Source organism: Ursus maritimus, unplaced genomic scaffold, assembly GCF_017311325.1.
Source record: "Ursus maritimus isolate PB19 unplaced genomic scaffold, ASM1731132v1 scaffold_2, whole genome shotgun sequence".
Classification (NCBI taxonomy): Eukaryota; Metazoa; Chordata; class Mammalia; order Carnivora; family Ursidae; genus Ursus; species Ursus maritimus.
Genome location: NW_024424452.1, coordinates 45,790,312 through 45,807,149, shown reverse-complemented (window position 1 = coordinate 45,807,149; position 16,838 = coordinate 45,790,312). Strand labels below are relative to the sequence as shown.

The following is a 16,838-nucleotide window of genomic DNA, read 5'->3' as shown; positions in this document are numbered from 1 at the left end:
AAAATCACCTTTTTGCACTAAAAAACAAAAACAAAAACAAACAAACAAAAAAACCCAAAGTCAATACTAGAACTTACATGATTTGACTTCCAAGTTAGAATTCATTACATAATTTCACAATGTCACCTTTTCCACGTAAAACGGAAATCTTATAAATCTAATACCAATCAGATAGTAACAGGTATTGAAAACTAATTTGTAAAACACACAAACATATACGAATAAGTGCAAAGAAAATTTTTAAGTTCTTATCTGAGTAAATTCTGTGGATTATAATGTCCATTTCTTGGTTTTGATACTGTACTACAGTTATGTAAGATATTACCACTAGGAGAAATTGGGTAAAGGGTACACAGACCTCTCTGTAACATTTTTGCAACTTCCTGTGAATCTGTAATTATTTCAAAATACAAAGCTAAAAAAAAAAAAACCAAAAAAAAACAACCCCAAAAACCTAGTTGGAAGGCTTATAGGGACAATATTCCAAAGAAAGAATAATATTCTGACTTGATCGAAGACATCTATCCTCTTGCAACATAATTATTATTTTATTCATTTCTGGCCCATAATGCCAGAAATGTGAAAGGCCAACTATTTGATAATACACATTACGTCTTATTTTTAAATATCTAACGTGTTTGGACCTACTCAGGAATAAGAAACATTACATCTGTCCCCAGAATTTCCAGCAGGAATTATTTCAAGTATAATACATAGCTACCTTATTTTAAACCTTTTTTTGGTAGTCCGAAAGCAAACTCAGTCTTTAGTTAATAAATACGCTTTTTTTTTTGTTTTTTAAAGATCTTATCCATTTATTTGACAGAGAGAGAGAGAGACAGTGAGAGAGTGGAAGAGGAAGCAGCGGGCTTCCTGCCGAGCCGGGGACCTGAGCCAAAGGCAGACACTTAACAACTGAGCCACCCAGCCACCCCCCTAAAGACGCTCTTTAAAAACCTACTTTCAAAAAAAACCCTAAAACAAACAAACTACAAACAACAAGAAAGAAAAATCTAATTTCCACCAAGTATATCGGACTGCTAGAGCTACAAGAGGCCAAAGATACAGCTGCCAGGAAGAGCGTCTCCGTGATCACCAGAAATAATATTAATCCATTCAGTAAAATCCAAACAAAAACAAAAACAAAACAAAAATAGCGTTTGTATAATAAACGTACACACAGGAACTTGAAAGTACACATGATGTACCTTTTGATAAGGTCTCTTAGGTGATAGGCTGGAATTGCGGCATTCACCACTGCTTTACTGGCAAATATGTGATCAATAATAGCAGAACTGTTTGCCTAAAAAAAGGGAGAAAAGTCTTCCTTTGGTTATTCAATTCATTCTGTATTTACCGAGTACTAGCCACATAGCACTGTACTGTTTGGTAGGTAAATGCAACAGAAAACACTCTCTTCGGAGAGCTTACCACCTTATTGGAGGAGATCATGTACGTAACTATAAGCTTCCTAGTAGTTTCTTCTCTAGTCTCAGCACCTAGTACAGGACCTGGCACTCTATATGAATATTTACTAGATGAACGAATAAGAACAAATACCAAAGCAATCATATAAAAGTGTACTTTAATACAAAGTGAGAAAATTAATGTGTGAGTTGAGTCCGAGTGTCTTGGTGAGGAGTCTTTAATTGGTTTTCAGATACAAGTAGACTATCAGAGAGAAAGTAATGCAGTATTTAAAACTTGCATCCGTCACATTATTCATACTCTAAATCCTATAGAACATTAACTTTCTCCCTGAGTACTGTGCTTTCTCAGAACGTGGAACTGCGTACACGAATAAAAAGACCTGATACCATCCTTATCACTACAATTTTCTGAATACTTAGTACGGGCCACATGCTATGCTAAGAACTAGGTATCATTTATTTTTTAACCTCAGTACTTCTGTGAGAAAATTCTATTATCCTCATTTTACAGAAAGTAAACCATGGTTCAGTAACCCTAAGTAACTCAGTAAGAGGTGAAGACAAGATATGAACCCTAGTAGTTTGACCTCAGAGCCCAAACTCATACTCACTTGGCAATTCTGTCTCCACAGAAGATGATTAAAATAAAAAATACTGTTTTTATTTAGAGGGGTGAATACTGGGAATTTAATACACATCATACCTCCAAATTACATACAAAATACCTGAATGTGACTTAGTTCTGATCAGTTCAGGGCCAAGCAGATACAGTCCAAAGGTCTCAAAGATAGTCAAAACTAATGCAAGTAATCTGTATTTGGATTAGTGCTGAAGAAAGAATACTTAGCCTCCTGATTGTGTGAAAAGTGCCAACGCAGAATAATAGTACTGGTTTTACTTGCATGGTAGCATTTTTTGCCAAAAGCAAGCATTAGGTACACCCACAAGACTATTAAAGCATTCCTTCCAGGAATACTTCCAGAAACAGATGACTAAGGGCTGAAAAGAAATAAAACTACACGGTACAATAGCCATACACAAACTATTTGTTACTCGATGCTTAAAAAATACTTGTTGCTTAATATCAAAACCATTAATGATTCCTAAACATTGTATTATTTCTCAAACCTCTAGCCTAAAGGATACTGATACCATCATAACATTTAGGCCCCATGATATGTTTGAAAACATAATACAGTTAATTCCTAAATTATGAACATACAGAAAGTTCATTGTTATGTCAGAGATTTGGAATTTAGAACTCATGTTCCCACAGAAACAATGTTATAAGCAGTACTCACTTTACCAGGACAGTTCATATATGGAATACAAATTAATATAAAGCACTGTGGGACTCGGACAGAACGCTAAACTCTGAACAGGAAGAACAGAATATGGAGCCCAGGGCTGGAACATCCAGTGGTATGATCTGGAGCAAATGGCTTCTGTATCTGGGCCCCCAGTTTTTCATTTGTAAAAAAATAACCAATACGCTAACGATCCTCATAGAATTGTTAGGAAATTCAGTGAGATTGTGCATTAAAATACGTTAACTACAAAGTATTAACTGTAAAGCTTTATGTAAAGATTATCATTAAACTTATACTTGTCGTATTAGTAATATTATAGGATGTAGTGTAACTAAATCACTCTGCTTTTTTGGAAATATGTATTTATTCATTTTATCAAGCACTTACTACCCACCAGGCCCCAGGCTAAGGTCAGTAAGTATGCAATACTCACTAGCACATCTGTAGCTATGACAATAAATAGTAGCATTTAAGGTACCAAAAACGCAGGAAGAGGAGTATATTAGAGATGAAGTAAACAGCGTCCCCTATGAGAATCATTATAAACTGAGCACTCTTAAATCAGGATTAAGGACTCCAAACAAAAGCACTGGTATACTTTACCTTCCATTCCTGAGATCTGACTGTATGTTTCAGTTTCATTCCTGAGAACATTTCCAGTAAAATGATTCCTAGGCTCCAAAGATCAACAGCTGAGGTACATTCTGTATCACTCTGCAGGCCAGCCTGGGCCAAGCAATTCTGCAGTTCTGCTTCTGGAGCCCGATACCCGTCTGTCTGAATATACTTCACATCCTAAAGAAAATGGGTAAATATTACAACCAATAAAAAACTGTTCACTTTCCTTCCATTGCCATGGTGTAGTTACTTCTCTAAGAGTACAATAAACCACTGCCAAACTGAATGCCAGAAAATGTTTAGTCCTTGGTTACCCTAATTATTTGGCTCATTAACTGGGCACTTCTCACAGGCAAGCTGTACACAGCAGCTCATTTCTTTAGATAGTCTCTTGTCTGTTAGGCACAGCTGATAAATAAGGACACTCTGCAAAGAGGTGACAAACCACGGAGAATGGAGGGTTTGCCAGAACTGTGACATGTGCTCTGCCATGAGATAGAGAGCCAACACTGAAGGCAGCAGTAATAATAATTACCTGTTAATTACGCTACCTAACCCAAACATACATCCTTTTTTTTTACATGGTGGAAATTATATTCTTTTTATTTACTTCATCCCCGAGCATTTCAGTATTTTAGAAAGAAATATCTCTAAGTGTCGACCAAAGCACCCCTGTTATTAAAGTATTTCTTACCTGATTGCCTTCTTTGAAGCTAAGTCCAAAGTCAATGAGTTTAAAACATTCATTCTCTGCACTCCACAATATGTTACGTGGTTTGAGGTCTGCATGGACATAACCCTCATGATGAAGGAAAGCAAGGGCCTCCAGAACATCCCTGGCACAATGCTGTATCATCCACATGGAGCAACCCTGATGACTGGAATATAAAAGCAATTCCGAAACACTGACATCCAGGAGTTCAAGCAACAGACAGCGTGATGGCACATTCGGAGAGAAGTGGATTGTAAAGACTCCATACAAAGTCACTAGAAAAAGAAACGAGTTATAATGCTTTAAAAATCAGACGCAGAATAAGTTACAACTAACATAGATAACTCCGCGGTGCAAATCTGGGGTACTCTAGGCAAGGAAAACTCAGATGAGCATCATGTTTCCACTGTAATTTATCTTTCCCAAAAGTAAGATTTTTTGGCAACTGGGTTATTTTAATGAAACCAGATAAAAAACCTTCCACAGCTCATTACTGTCAAAGATATTAAATATGGCACAATTCAAATTGTATTTCGTTAAGCATTCAGCAGCAGGTGAATATACACTCAGGGTACAAGCAAAAATGATTAAAAATAAAATCCAAATATTATGGACTCTTAAAATGGATGTCACAACCTGCAAAAACAAAACTGAAAATTGATTCTTGATCCAAAATAGCATTTAATCTAAATATTAAAAGCAGGGGGGATAGAAATAAATATTACAAGATTAAGTCTTTCAAGATGACAATTTAACCTAATTTTGCGATCCAACAAGTCCTCAAGCTTGCAAAAACTGCAAAAAAAATTTTTTTTTTCACTCTTAAATATCAGGGTTATATACATCATTTAGCAAGCTTTAAAAAAAAAAAAAAGGCAACACTAGTGGTTAAGAAATTCTTCTCCAAAGTGGTAATCTAAAAAAAAAGCAACTCTTCAAATTACACATAGATTATGCTTGCCAGGAAGTTAAGCCATTTCTTTATTAGCCAAAGCTAGAACCAACTATAAACTGAGTGTACTGACAGTGAAGACCCTTCATAGATCAATCATCAGTAATCATCATACGTCCTATATTTTGAATATCTAAATCATGTAACATAGTCTTATCAGGGTAAAAGTATAAAGTGTTCCTAATTTTCACACTTCCAGAGGCCTCCTATGTGAATACTGAGTCATTTCTCCCAAATCCATACTAAATATGTATCAGATAACATCTGTACGAGTTACTAGCATTATCACACGCCCCAGAGGATCTCTCATTTTTTCACTGGTACGCAAAGATTCAAAATTTCCATACAAGAAACGACAAATGTGGCAAAGATATGGCTCCTTTCACTAGAAAAGATAACTATGCTAATAGGTGCTGCATTCTCCGATGCAAAACAGAACTTAACTGAGCATCTATTACGTGACACTGGGCAAAGCCGACCACCAACTCCACCCTACTGCAGACAGAGTAAAGGGGGATGGGAAAGGGGCCTGGATCGGGTGACCACGAGAGGGCCAGACCCACGTCTCCCGCCTTAAGGACAGGAGACGGAAGGCCAGGCTGAGAGGGGGTGTACGGCTGGGCCGGGACCTGGGCAAGAAGGGAAGGGAGGCAGCGGCAATTACCGATGTTCCTGTGACCCTGCAACTGCTCCAGCGCCGCCCTCTCTTTGCGGAAACCATACTCCGCGGCCGAGGCCGCAGCGCCGGTGGTTCCCGGCGGTAAGAACTGCTTAAGGGCTCCGGGGGGCGAGCCGGGAGTGCCGCAGCAGCGCACCCGGTACACCGAGGCCGAGGAGCCGCTCCCCAGGCGGCTCTGTACCTGCCACAGCCGCCCGAAGGCTTCCAGAAACCGCGGCGGCTCCGCACCCCACGCGCAGCCAGATCCCGCCATCGGTGTGGACGGAGTGCACTGGCACAGCGGCTGAGGCGACGCCCGGGGCAGGCCGGCAGGGCCCGCGGTCACATCCCCGCCTGCCGGACCAGCGGCTCCGCAGGGAGGGGCCTGCAGCCGCCTCTCCGACTGCCGGGACCTCAGGCCGCCATGACACCGGAAACCGAGTGCACCCGGGTCCAGAAGCCGGAAGTGGAGGAAGAGCCAATCCTGCAGGCTCGGGGAGGCGGGCCCAGAAGGGGGCGGGTCTAGAGCTGACAGAAGGAATTGGGTTTTGGGGAAAAGCCCCGAGCGTGAGCTGTTAAACCCTGCTGAGTGCCTTCTGCTTCAGGCCAACACTAAGTGTTTTCTCAAACGTTACCAGAAACTAGGACTGGTCTTTTTTCTTGTTGAGGCGCGTCCCTCCCACTGAGAACCTAGGAGAATGAAGCCCGGCCTATATTTCTCCTAGACGGTATCCCAAGGGAAATAGACCAGTTACTGCAGGAAGGGCTTCGCCACCGCCACCGCCCCCACCCCCTCCCCGGGTCGTTAGAAGCCGTAATTCTGGAAGCCCAGCCTCTGTGCTCCTTAGTCCACTTCGCCTTATCAAAATGCATCTGCCCTGGGCGAACGTGGACCTTTTACAAATTTGTATGTTTCATGTATTCATGCAATTCTTTTGCTCGTTTAATAAAGGTTTACTGAGTAACAGATGTGGCAAACAAGAATCCCGATCCACAAACTAGGGCGTGCAATAAGTGAAGCCTTCCTTATTTTTCTGTAATTCAACTTTACCTACTTCAAGCTCCATTCAGATGGGGTGGCAGAAGTTTAGTTTCAGACAATTTGCCCCCATCCGCTTTTGCTCAGGCTTGTCTAACTTCCCAGGCAGGTGGGGTAACTTATGTGGCGCAAAGTGGAGAGGCCAAGGAGCCATCTGCTCTTCGGTATCCTGGGTCATCAACGTGTCTGGTTGCTGCTGATATGTGCCTTATTTCTGTCTACATGGGCCTTTCTGGGTCTGGAGCAGGGAGAGGTCTGTGCATTCTCCCGCTATTTCTAGCAAGCATTTTTCTCTATGTCTGAAGTCAATACTAATCTCTCAAGCTTGGGCTTTTGGAATATAAAAATCAAAAAAACTCACAGGCTCTTCTAAGGCAATGAGCACAGGCGTTTATCTGCTTGTATAAAGGGAAGGCAAAGTGGGGAAACTGGAGAGTGGGAGAGAACTTAGGTCCTGAATAGAGAAAAGAGACAAAATAGAAATGAACTCGGATTTCAAGTAACTCGGAGTGAATAGAATGAATTAGACATGTCTATCAATATGATCCAAGGAGTCGAGGTAAAAATGCTCTAAAGGTGGTGCAGATAAATTGCTAGGACTCTGTAAAAGAACTCTGAGCAACTCACATCTTAGAAAAGTGTGAGTAAAAAGAAACATTTCATTCCAGTCTATCTTGTTGAAAGATTATGTTGTAATCAGAGAGAGAGTAAATCCTGAGCTTGTAGAAGGTGACTAGGACCTCCTTGTGAAAAATAACCATTGTTATAATCCATATCTTGGTTACCTATGAGCCCTTCTCCTGAATGCTACAAGCAGAAGTTACCAGTTCGAAACCAATCTCCCATAAACCTTTATTTCTTTGTGCTTTTCCAACGTCTCTTACACTGTGATGTCTTCCCATTGCTCCCTTGCTGACAAACAAGGTAAAGAAACTAAATTGTATAATTGAGCCGCAGTCAAAATTGGTTCCAAGAATAACCCAAAACAGATATGCCTTGGCATCCCTTTAACAGAAGGGATATTTTAATTGTTGAGCTCTTGAAGATCCAAATCCTTCAAGCCTGAAAGTAGCGACTCTGTGGTGCCAATCTCCAGAATGGCCCTATGATCCTTGTCTCCTAGTGTTCACGATCTCATAGTTCCTTTCACCTTGAGGAGGGCTGACCTGTGTAACCAATAGGATATTGTGGAAATGATGGGGTGTGACTTCCTGGGTCATAAAAGACATTGCAGCTTCTACCTTGCTATCTGATCCCTTGTTTTTTGGAAGCTAGCTGCCTTGTCGTGGAGACCCTCTAGACTTCTCCAGAGGAGGAACTAAGGAACTGAAGCCTCCTGCCAACCACTATGTGAGTGCACCATCTTGGAAGTGGCTTTTCCAGTCCCAATAAAGCCTACAAGATGCTTGTAGCTCTGGCTGAAAACTTGACTGCAAACTCATGAGAGACCCCTAAGCTAGAACCGCCCATCTAAGCCATTCTGAATTCAATTCTGCAGAAATTACGTGTGACAATAATTATTTATTATTGTTTTCAATTGCTAAGTTTTGAAGTGATTTTTAAATGTAGCAATAAGAAACATGAACTAGAATGGAATAAATACTTAATGTCTGCAAAATTGAACATTATTACAAAATTGCTCTGTAAACCAGTTGCATACATTTATGCTGTAATTAGCAAAGAGTACATGACTTACGATGCCCATATCAATATAAAACATTGCTATTAAAATTTTGTCTTTTTAATTTTATAAGCAAAAAATAATATTTTGATAGTTTTTGTTATTATTAGAGTATACCTTTTTCATACTTTTATTAGATATTTTTATTTTCTCTCCCGTAAATGTGCTTGCAAGATCACCTGGTTGATTTCCTTTTTCCCTTTAATTTCACTCCTGTTGTCCTTCTGCTTAGATCCTCTTCTTTTTAGCTGGCCGGGAAATACCAGGGAATCACTTGGAATTCCACTTTTTAGCTGGAAGGAATCCACTGTCCCTCTCCAAGCCATCCTTTATTCTCTCCTGAGCAGTATCTCTTTGCAATGTGCTATGGATTGATTATTTGTGTGACCCCTTCCAAAAGAATTAATATGTTGAAGCCCTAATCCCTCATATGATAATATTTGGAAGTAAGGGTTGAGGAGGTAATTAGGCCATTAGAGTGGAACACTCATGATGGGAATAGTCCCTTTTTAAAAACAGATACCAGAGAAGGGGGCACCTGGGTGGCACAGTCGGTTGAGTGTCTGACTCTTGGTTGTGCCTCAGGTCGTGATCTAGGTTTGCGAGATCAAGCCCCAGATGGGGTTCCGTGCTCAGTGAGGGGTCTGCTTGAGATTCTCTCTCCTTTTCCCTCTCCCCTCCTCTACCCTTCTCGAATGTGCACACCCTCTCTCTCTCTAAAAATGAGAGAGAGAGAGATACCAGAAAGCTTGTTTCCTCCCTCTGCTCCCCACCACTGAAGACACTATGAGAAAAAGGCTATCTGGAAACAAGAAAAGAACCTTCACCAAGAACCCAACTGTGCTGGCACTGTGATCTCAGAATCCAGCCCCCAAGATCATGAGAAATAAATGTTTGTGGTTTCAGCGGCCCAGTCTATGGTAATTTGCTAAACAGGTTGAACTGACTAATGCACAATGGGGTTGACATAAACTTTGGCTGCTGAGGTTTCCTATAGAGAATCGTTTCTTCCTGGCGTTGTAAATACCTATTTTAAAAGACTTTGTTCTTATTCCCTTCCTCTACACCTCCAGGTAGGTGAGCCAATTGGTGGTCTGTCACAACATTTCCCATCTTTTCAATTTCTACATTCCCTTTAATGTCAGAAGCAGCTTTAGAAAGAAGTGGAACCAGGTTTTTGGGTGCTTTCCCTGTAGGTCTGAAGAGCAAGCCCGGGCTTCAGAGTCAGACCTAATTTCAATCTCTCACTGATGTCTATGTGACCCCAAGTAAATGAACCAAACTCTCTTGGTCCTAGTTTCTTTGGCTAATTTTAAGATGGGATGGAATATCTGTTTTGTTATAATGAAGTAAAACAATGAATGTAGATTATCTCAGGACACCCAGTGGGTTCTCAGCAAGATTTGTTCCCTTTGATGGAGTTTTGAACATAGGTGACGTCCAGAGCTGAAGACCAGGAAAGAATTCTTGAAACGTCTTTGTTGCAAAAAGGTGATTTTATTAAAGCACGGGGACAGGACCCGTGGGCAGAAAGAGCTACACTGGGGTAGTGAGGGGTGACTGATTATATACCATGGGGTTGGGGGAGGTAAGGAAAAAGGGAGGTGTCCAAAAGGACTTTCATATGCTAAGGAGGATCCTAAGGATACTGGAGGCCTGGCAATTACCAAGCTAAGGTTGTTTCTCCCTCTAGCAAAGCATTAACAGTAAGATAGTTGGAAGTTTCCTGGGGGAATAGCACACTTATCCCACCCAGGAGTGTGGGGGGGGGGGTTGCAGGGTGTCAGCGTGCGCTTTGTCCTGGGCTAGGCTTCTGCTCCCTCATCACTTTCACTTATTTAAAAAAATTTTTTAAAGATCTTTTTATTTATTCATTTAACAGAGAGAGAGAGAGCATGCGTAGGAGAGCACGAGCGGAGGGAAGAGTCAGAGGGAGAGGGAGCAGCAGACTCCCCGTTGAGAGGAAAGCCTGCCGTGGGCTCGATCCCAGGACCCTGAGTTCATGACCTAAGCTGAAGGCAGAGGCTTAACCAACTGAGACACTCAGGCACCCCTCACTTATTTCTATAATTCCATGCTTGGACTTAGCCCATCAGAACAAAACAGACCCTTACCTTGACTCCTCCTCAGGGGACTGCAGAGACACCACAGATGACTAATTGTGTCCTTTGTCACTACTTCTAAACATTTCCTCAAGGTTTTCTGTCCCCTTGTGTTATCTAAGGGACCTGAATCCTATCTCCTTTCCCCCGTACAAGTTTACTGCCCTTAGGAAGGAGAAGGGTAACACGTAGTGCAGGAAATGCTTCCAGAAAGCCAGCATGGGCCCAGCCCCTACGACAGGGAATTCCATCACTTCCAGAAGGCTGAATTTGAAATCGGAGTGTCTGGAGACTACCGGTGACTCGAGATCTGGGAGGAGTTCGGAGTTTCATTTAGAGAGTGTACTGGTTCCCTCTGTTGTCGCATGGAGACATTGCAGTCGCTGAGCGCCTAGAGGCAAGTCCCAAAGCAAGGGAGAAAGAGGCTCCCCACTCAGGGTACAACGGAGAGAGGGAGGCTTTTTTCTCCAGCCTGTAAAGGGGGTGGCTTACCTACTGGGTCTAATCCCGGGATCACTGCCCCCGGTCAAAGGGCGCAAGAGCGTTAGGCAGGTCCGTTGATGTTGGGGCTGCAGCATCAGAGCCCAGGGAGGGGTACAGGGACTTGGGGAGAAAAAGACAAACGGATCTAAAGGGAACATTGTTGTGAGAAAATACGGAAACTAAGTTGACAGAGCTCTTACTGTGGGCTGTTACATGGCGAGGGCCCTTTGAAGAATAGCTCTTCATAGAAACTACAGAACTATTGTTTCCTATCTACGACCCTATAGCGCCCTCTGTGGCCATCTTCCCCCAAAGAAGCCCAGCAAAACTTAGAAGCCTTTTCTCCAGTCGGCTGGGGGATGGAAAGCCAGAGGAGTGAATCAAAGGGGTGGGAAGGAGGGGAGCACCACAGATATGCCTGTGGTTAGTGATGCCTTTTCCAATTCTCACTTCTGCCAGGAAAAAAACAAGGTAGTATGTGTGCATAGAGTTTGAAAGCCACAAAGTGTGTCATTAGTATCATGTTCCTACAGAGATGCCCTCCCTCACTCTTTCTCAAATAAATAAATAAAATCTTAAAAACAAACAAAAAAAAGAACCATTCAGTTTTCCCAAGCAAAGAACTCATAGTCTGGTGGGGGAGACAGACCCCTCTGCAAGATGAAGGACTTTGCTTAGAACATAAGGGAAAGCTCATCCTGTGAGATTGAAGAGAGTCACAAGATGGCGACTCAGGGGAAGTGAGCGGATGAACTGAAGAGTGCCCATGACCCCAAGCTTTTCCATTAAGGTGTGAGAACATCATCATAGAAGGAGGGGAGAGATAGGGGTTGGAAGACAGAATAAATTCACTGAGAAGCATGCTGGGGAGGAGGGTGGGTTTAAATAGAATGGCCTCGATCTATCTCTTGGCTGGATTTGGGATGGGCTCTTTGATAACATTCAGCAACAGTTCTGCACTAGACACATGGCTGGGGAGAGACTAGGGGCGGGGGTATGTCTCAGCACCCCGCTTGTCAACTGGCCCCAGGAACTATCCGTCCTGGAAATTCTGACTGGGGGACGTCAACGCCAGCATTTTGTTAGTATCTCAAACTCAGTATATATTAAACTATACTCCTGATCCCTCTCCCCAGCTTGCCTTCTCCACGGCCTCCTCCAGCTCCGTTCATGGAAACTTGGTCCTTCCAGATGTTCAGTCCCAAATCCCTGAGGTCACCTTTGACTAGACTTTCTCCCACCCTCAAAACATACTCAGATTCTAGCCACTTTTTTTTTTTTTTAATTCCCTGGTCTGAGCCCCCATTGCCTCCCGGCTAGATGATTGAAACAACGTCCCACCTGGCCTCCTTGCTTCCACTCCTGCCCTGCGAGAGTCTACTCCCAACACTGTGGACAATGATCCAGTTAGAACAGAAGCCACATCCGCCCGTGCCTTTGCTCTCTCGTCTCACTCAGAATTAAAGCAAAAAAAAAGAAAAAAAAATCCATAAAATGGACCAGAAAGCTTTACATGACTGAGACCCCATCTGACCTCTCCAACCTCCTCTCCTCCCACGATCCTCCTCGTCCACTCTGGCCCCAATACACCGGCTTCTCGAATGTTCCTCCAACACACCAAGCGTCTGTTTTCTTCAGGAAGGAAACTCGCTGAGCCTCCACCTAGAACCATCTTTCCTCAGACTTCTACATGGCTCACTTGCCCTTTTTTTCCGGTTCCTGTGCGAATGACACTGAACCAGTGAGGCCTTCCTTGAGCGCCCTGAAACAAACTAGCAGTTCTCTACTTCCCAGGCTTTCCTCTTACCCTTACATTGCTTTCGTCTTTATCCATAGTGTTTTAAAACGGCACAGTGTATATTTTCTTTTTCTTTCTCTCTTTCTCTTTCTTTCTTTCTTTCTTTTTCTTTCTTAGTAGATCCCTCTGCCTAAAACATAAGCTTAGTGAGGACAAGTTTATGTCTGGTCACCGCTGTATTTCCAGTGCTTGCAACAGTGTCAGGCACATATTAGGTACTTAATATTTTTTTAAATGATTGCCTGTTTTTTTCCCAGAGGCAGCAACTGAGGCCAGTGAATGGAAAGATGACAGTCAAGAGGAGGAAATGAAGAGATCCCGAGGCGGACTTTAACCAAAGGCATTATGTCCTCAAGAGGAAAGAAGAGTAGAAAGAGAATTTGGGGAGGTAGACTTTGAAGAGAGGAAGAGATCGAAAGGAACAGGGAAGTTGAGATTGGTGATATCCATGCCGTACAGGAAGAAAAGTCCGCGGCCTGTTGATGGGGTTACAAAAGAACGAGCGAGAGCCCCAAGGAAAAGTTCAGTCTGCTCTGAGGTCAGAGACTTTATTTCATCTCTTCCCCCTTCCCCCTGACTGAAACAAGAACTTCCTACACCAGTGATTCTCGATTCTCAGGTCACAGACCCCAGAGGGCTGGCTGGGGGTGGAGACGCGCTTTCCATCCACAGCCTCGGCTCCAAGGGAAGCCCTAAGTCCTCTCTGGAACGCCAGTCTGTCTCTTGGACGTGTCAAGTGTAGGACTGTGCCGCAGGGGGACATCTTCCCTGGTGTAACAGGGTGATGAGCTGTTTGTTAATACTGGCTTTCCCCTAAGGAACCAGTTTTTCTCTTTGCATCTCCATGAACCGGGTTTGCTACGTCACCGTGGAGCAGACGGAGCAGAAGCATCTGCAGCATCCGAAGGGAGGACCCAGGCCCAAGTCCTCCCCCCCCCCCCCGCCCCCGAGGACTGTAGTCGTTTCCTAGGCAAGGAAGGCTTCAGTGAGTTTTTCTCATCCTCAATCCTGGACCAAGACAATTTCATAAAGGACGGAAGGACACTGCAGGATGAAAAATGGGAAGGAGGATGGGGAAGCAAAAGTGATTGGGAAAGAAGAGGCTGAAGAAGTGGGGTCTGGGCAGATCACGCCATTCGTTTCACCACCTTCCTTCCCTCCCTTTCTCTCCCAGCCCCAAGAAGTACAAAAGCCATGTTCACAGACAGTGACGTCTGCGGGAGGTGGATTTTCCAACCTCTCTGCTCTGTTCTCCACCGCCTGGTGGGAGTGTAATAAACAGTGAAGACAGGATGATCAGCAAAGACCAAGGAAGGTCCTGATAGTCCAGAAACTGCACGATCATTATATACAATCGAGAATTGTCTGTAGATTCGAAAGTGTTGTGTTTTTATTCCTGATCTTGAAATAGTGAAAGTTCACAAAAGAGATCCATAAACTCAGATTATTTTACGTCAGCATTTGTCACTATTTTACTTGGTGTCACAAACTAAACTGCCTTAATTAGGAGCTTGCACTAAAAGCTGCATTGTTATTATTATTTCAAACAGCTTTCCCCCTGAAAATTTAAGATTCTGCTTACGAATTATTGTTCTGGGTCTTACGGCCTGCGCAAGTTTCCGTTACATCCTTTCTGCTTCACGAGGACGTGTACCATATTACTATGTCCTAATATTATTTGAGTACCATGTATTTTATTTTTTTAAGGTTTATTTATTTGAGACAGACAGAGAGAGAGAGGGTGCATGCATGTGAGTGGGGAGAGGGGCAGAGGGAAAAGGAGAGAGAGAGAATCTCAAGCAGACTCCCCACTCAGCCCAGAGCCCAACGTGGGGCTCGATCCCACCACCCCGAGACCAGGACCTGAGCCAAAATCAAGAGTTGGATGCTTAACTGACTGAGCCACCCAGGAGCCCCAGGAGTACCATGTATTTTAATACTATATCTTTTAATAGATTTTAATATTGTCTTAATTCTTTTGGAGAAGGGTGGACACAGAGAGAGATTAGCGGTTTGAGGGATTTCTTTGTTTGGGTTATGCTGGAGCTGTGTTATAATATAAAGTATTGATGGGGGGGCACCTGGGTAGGCTCAATCGGTTAAGAGTCTGCCTTCGGCTTGGATCTTGGTCCTGGGGTCCTGGGATGGAGTCCCTGCTCAGAGGGGAGCCTGCTTCTCCCTTTCCCACTCCCCCTGTTTGGGCTCACTCTCTCCATCAAATAAATAAATAAGTCTTTAAAAAAATAAAATAAAGTACTGATGGGATTTAGGCAAAGAAACCTGACTGGTGTGCAGTGGAAAAGGGTAGATTTGCATTCTACCCACCCCACCCGCGAATCCTAATGAGAACTAGCAGCAACAGTCACTGTACACAGCCGGACTTCCCTTGTTACTTGAAACACAACAAGACCCTTTGATTTGCTTTTTCCCCTACTGACATAAGCGTAAGAACGGTTTCCTTCTTTTCCCCTCTCGAATCTAGATTTAATGTTTCTAATGAAGAGCACAAAATTTGGCCTATTTCATAGTGATAGAACAGATTATTCCTTTCTGAATATTTTTACATATTTTAAGTGCTCTTTATAGTCTCTGAGCATTTAAAGCATATTTTAGCTAATCTTAATTTTGAATTTATTATATATATATATAATATATATATGCAACATATTCATGGTGGTAAGACTTGCATAATTTAAAAGTCACATTATTTTTGAGACTCATTTTCCCACAGAAATAAAAGGAAAGTGGGGTCATACATATCTAGTGAACATAAATGCACCGCTCCTACGATGTGGTTTTGCTCTAAGGTTGTGTTGTCTTTTGTCACCATTATCTGCAGCATTTAGTAGAGTCCTTTCTTCCAAGTTAACAGTATTTTTTTTAAAGATTTTATTTATTTATTTGAGAGTGAGAGAGCACAAGCAGGGGCAACGGCAGAGGGAGAGGGACAAGCAGACTGCCCCCTGAGCAGGAAGCCCAGCTCGGGGCGGGGCTCGATCCCAGCATCCAGGGATCATGACCTGAGCTGAAGGTAGACACTTAACCGACTGAGCCACCCAGGCGTCCCATCCAAGTTAACAGTATTTTTATCGCACTGATTGGCCTTACCCGTACTATTTCACCTCTACTAATTTCTTCCCCATAGTGCCTAGTTTTTCAGGGTCAGTTTACTCTAGCACAAATTATTGAACAAAGATACAGATATTAGAAGATCTTAAAAATAGATTGGGATAGGCCGGTGATGGGTAGTAAGGAGGGCACATATTGCATGATGCACTGGGTGTTATACGCAAATAATGGATCATGGAACATTGCATCAGAAAAAAAAAACAAGATCTTAAAAATAGTTTGAACTATGCAATACTACATGCTAAAGTAAAATCATAGGAATAAGAATGCATCATAAAGAATGATGTCAGATCAAAAAACAAGAAATCTATGGATCAAGGAAGAAAAAACCTGTAGCATTTATTAGAAATAATTTTGTAAAGGTGGCTGCTGACCCTGATTCAGCTGCTCAAAGATAGCGCCAAGGTCCTGGGCTCTTCCCAGAGCCCCTGGGGCGTTTCGGTGGGTTTGTTTTTGCCCTTGGGCTTGTTGCATCTCAGGCGCTCCATCTCCAGGCACATCTCCGGTGAGAGCATTCGGGAGCTGGCAGGAGGGATGCGGCCAGGCAGTCAGAGACTACTCCCTCAAAACTCTCCTTTTATCAAGGAATAAAATATTTGTATCTAATTGGCCAAAACTAACTTATAACCCAAAAACCGGTAAAACAAAGATATTACTGGACTTGATTTAGACCAGGTATGATTCTGCCTATTGTTTACCCGAATAAAATCAAATTTCTGGGGCCCCTGGGTGGCTCAGTAGGTTAAGCATCTGAGTCTCGATTTTGGTTCAGGTCATGATCTCAGGGTCGTGAGATCGAGCCCCGCGTCTGGCTCCTCGAGGAGTCTGCTCTCTCTCTCTCTCTCTCTTTCTCTCAAATAAAACAAATAAAAACTTTTTTTAAAAAATCAAATTTCTGTTAGGAAGGACGAGGGGGAGAAGAGTTA

At 42.8% G+C, this 16,838-nt stretch overlaps 1 protein-coding gene and 1 long non-coding RNA gene across 2 annotated transcripts in view; both read right to left on the bottom strand.

Annotated features, from left to right (window-relative positions):
• Positions 1-1,202, bottom strand: part of LOC121103975 — a 3,711-nt gene extending 2,509 nt beyond the window's left edge. Inside the window, exon 1 of the long non-coding RNA XR_005836291.1 lies at positions 9-1,202. This is a non-coding gene — a long non-coding RNA (uncharacterized LOC121103975). The remainder of the gene's footprint in view (positions 1-8) is intronic.
• UHMK1 (U2AF homology motif kinase 1) overlaps positions 1-6,449 on the bottom strand; it is a 27,960-nt gene extending 21,511 nt beyond the window's left edge. The window contains exons 1-4 of the mRNA XM_008685745.2: positions 5,687-6,449; positions 4,053-4,345; positions 3,344-3,535; positions 1,209-1,303 (exon numbers count right to left, since the gene is read on the bottom strand). Of these exons, the coding sequence (XP_008683967.2) occupies positions 1,209-1,303; positions 3,344-3,535; positions 4,053-4,345; positions 5,687-5,954 (848 nt within the window). The 5' untranslated portion in view covers positions 5,955-6,449. The remainder of the gene's footprint in view (positions 1-1,208; positions 1,304-3,343; positions 3,536-4,052; positions 4,346-5,686) is intronic.
• Positions 6,450-16,838: the final 10,389 nt, after the last annotated feature.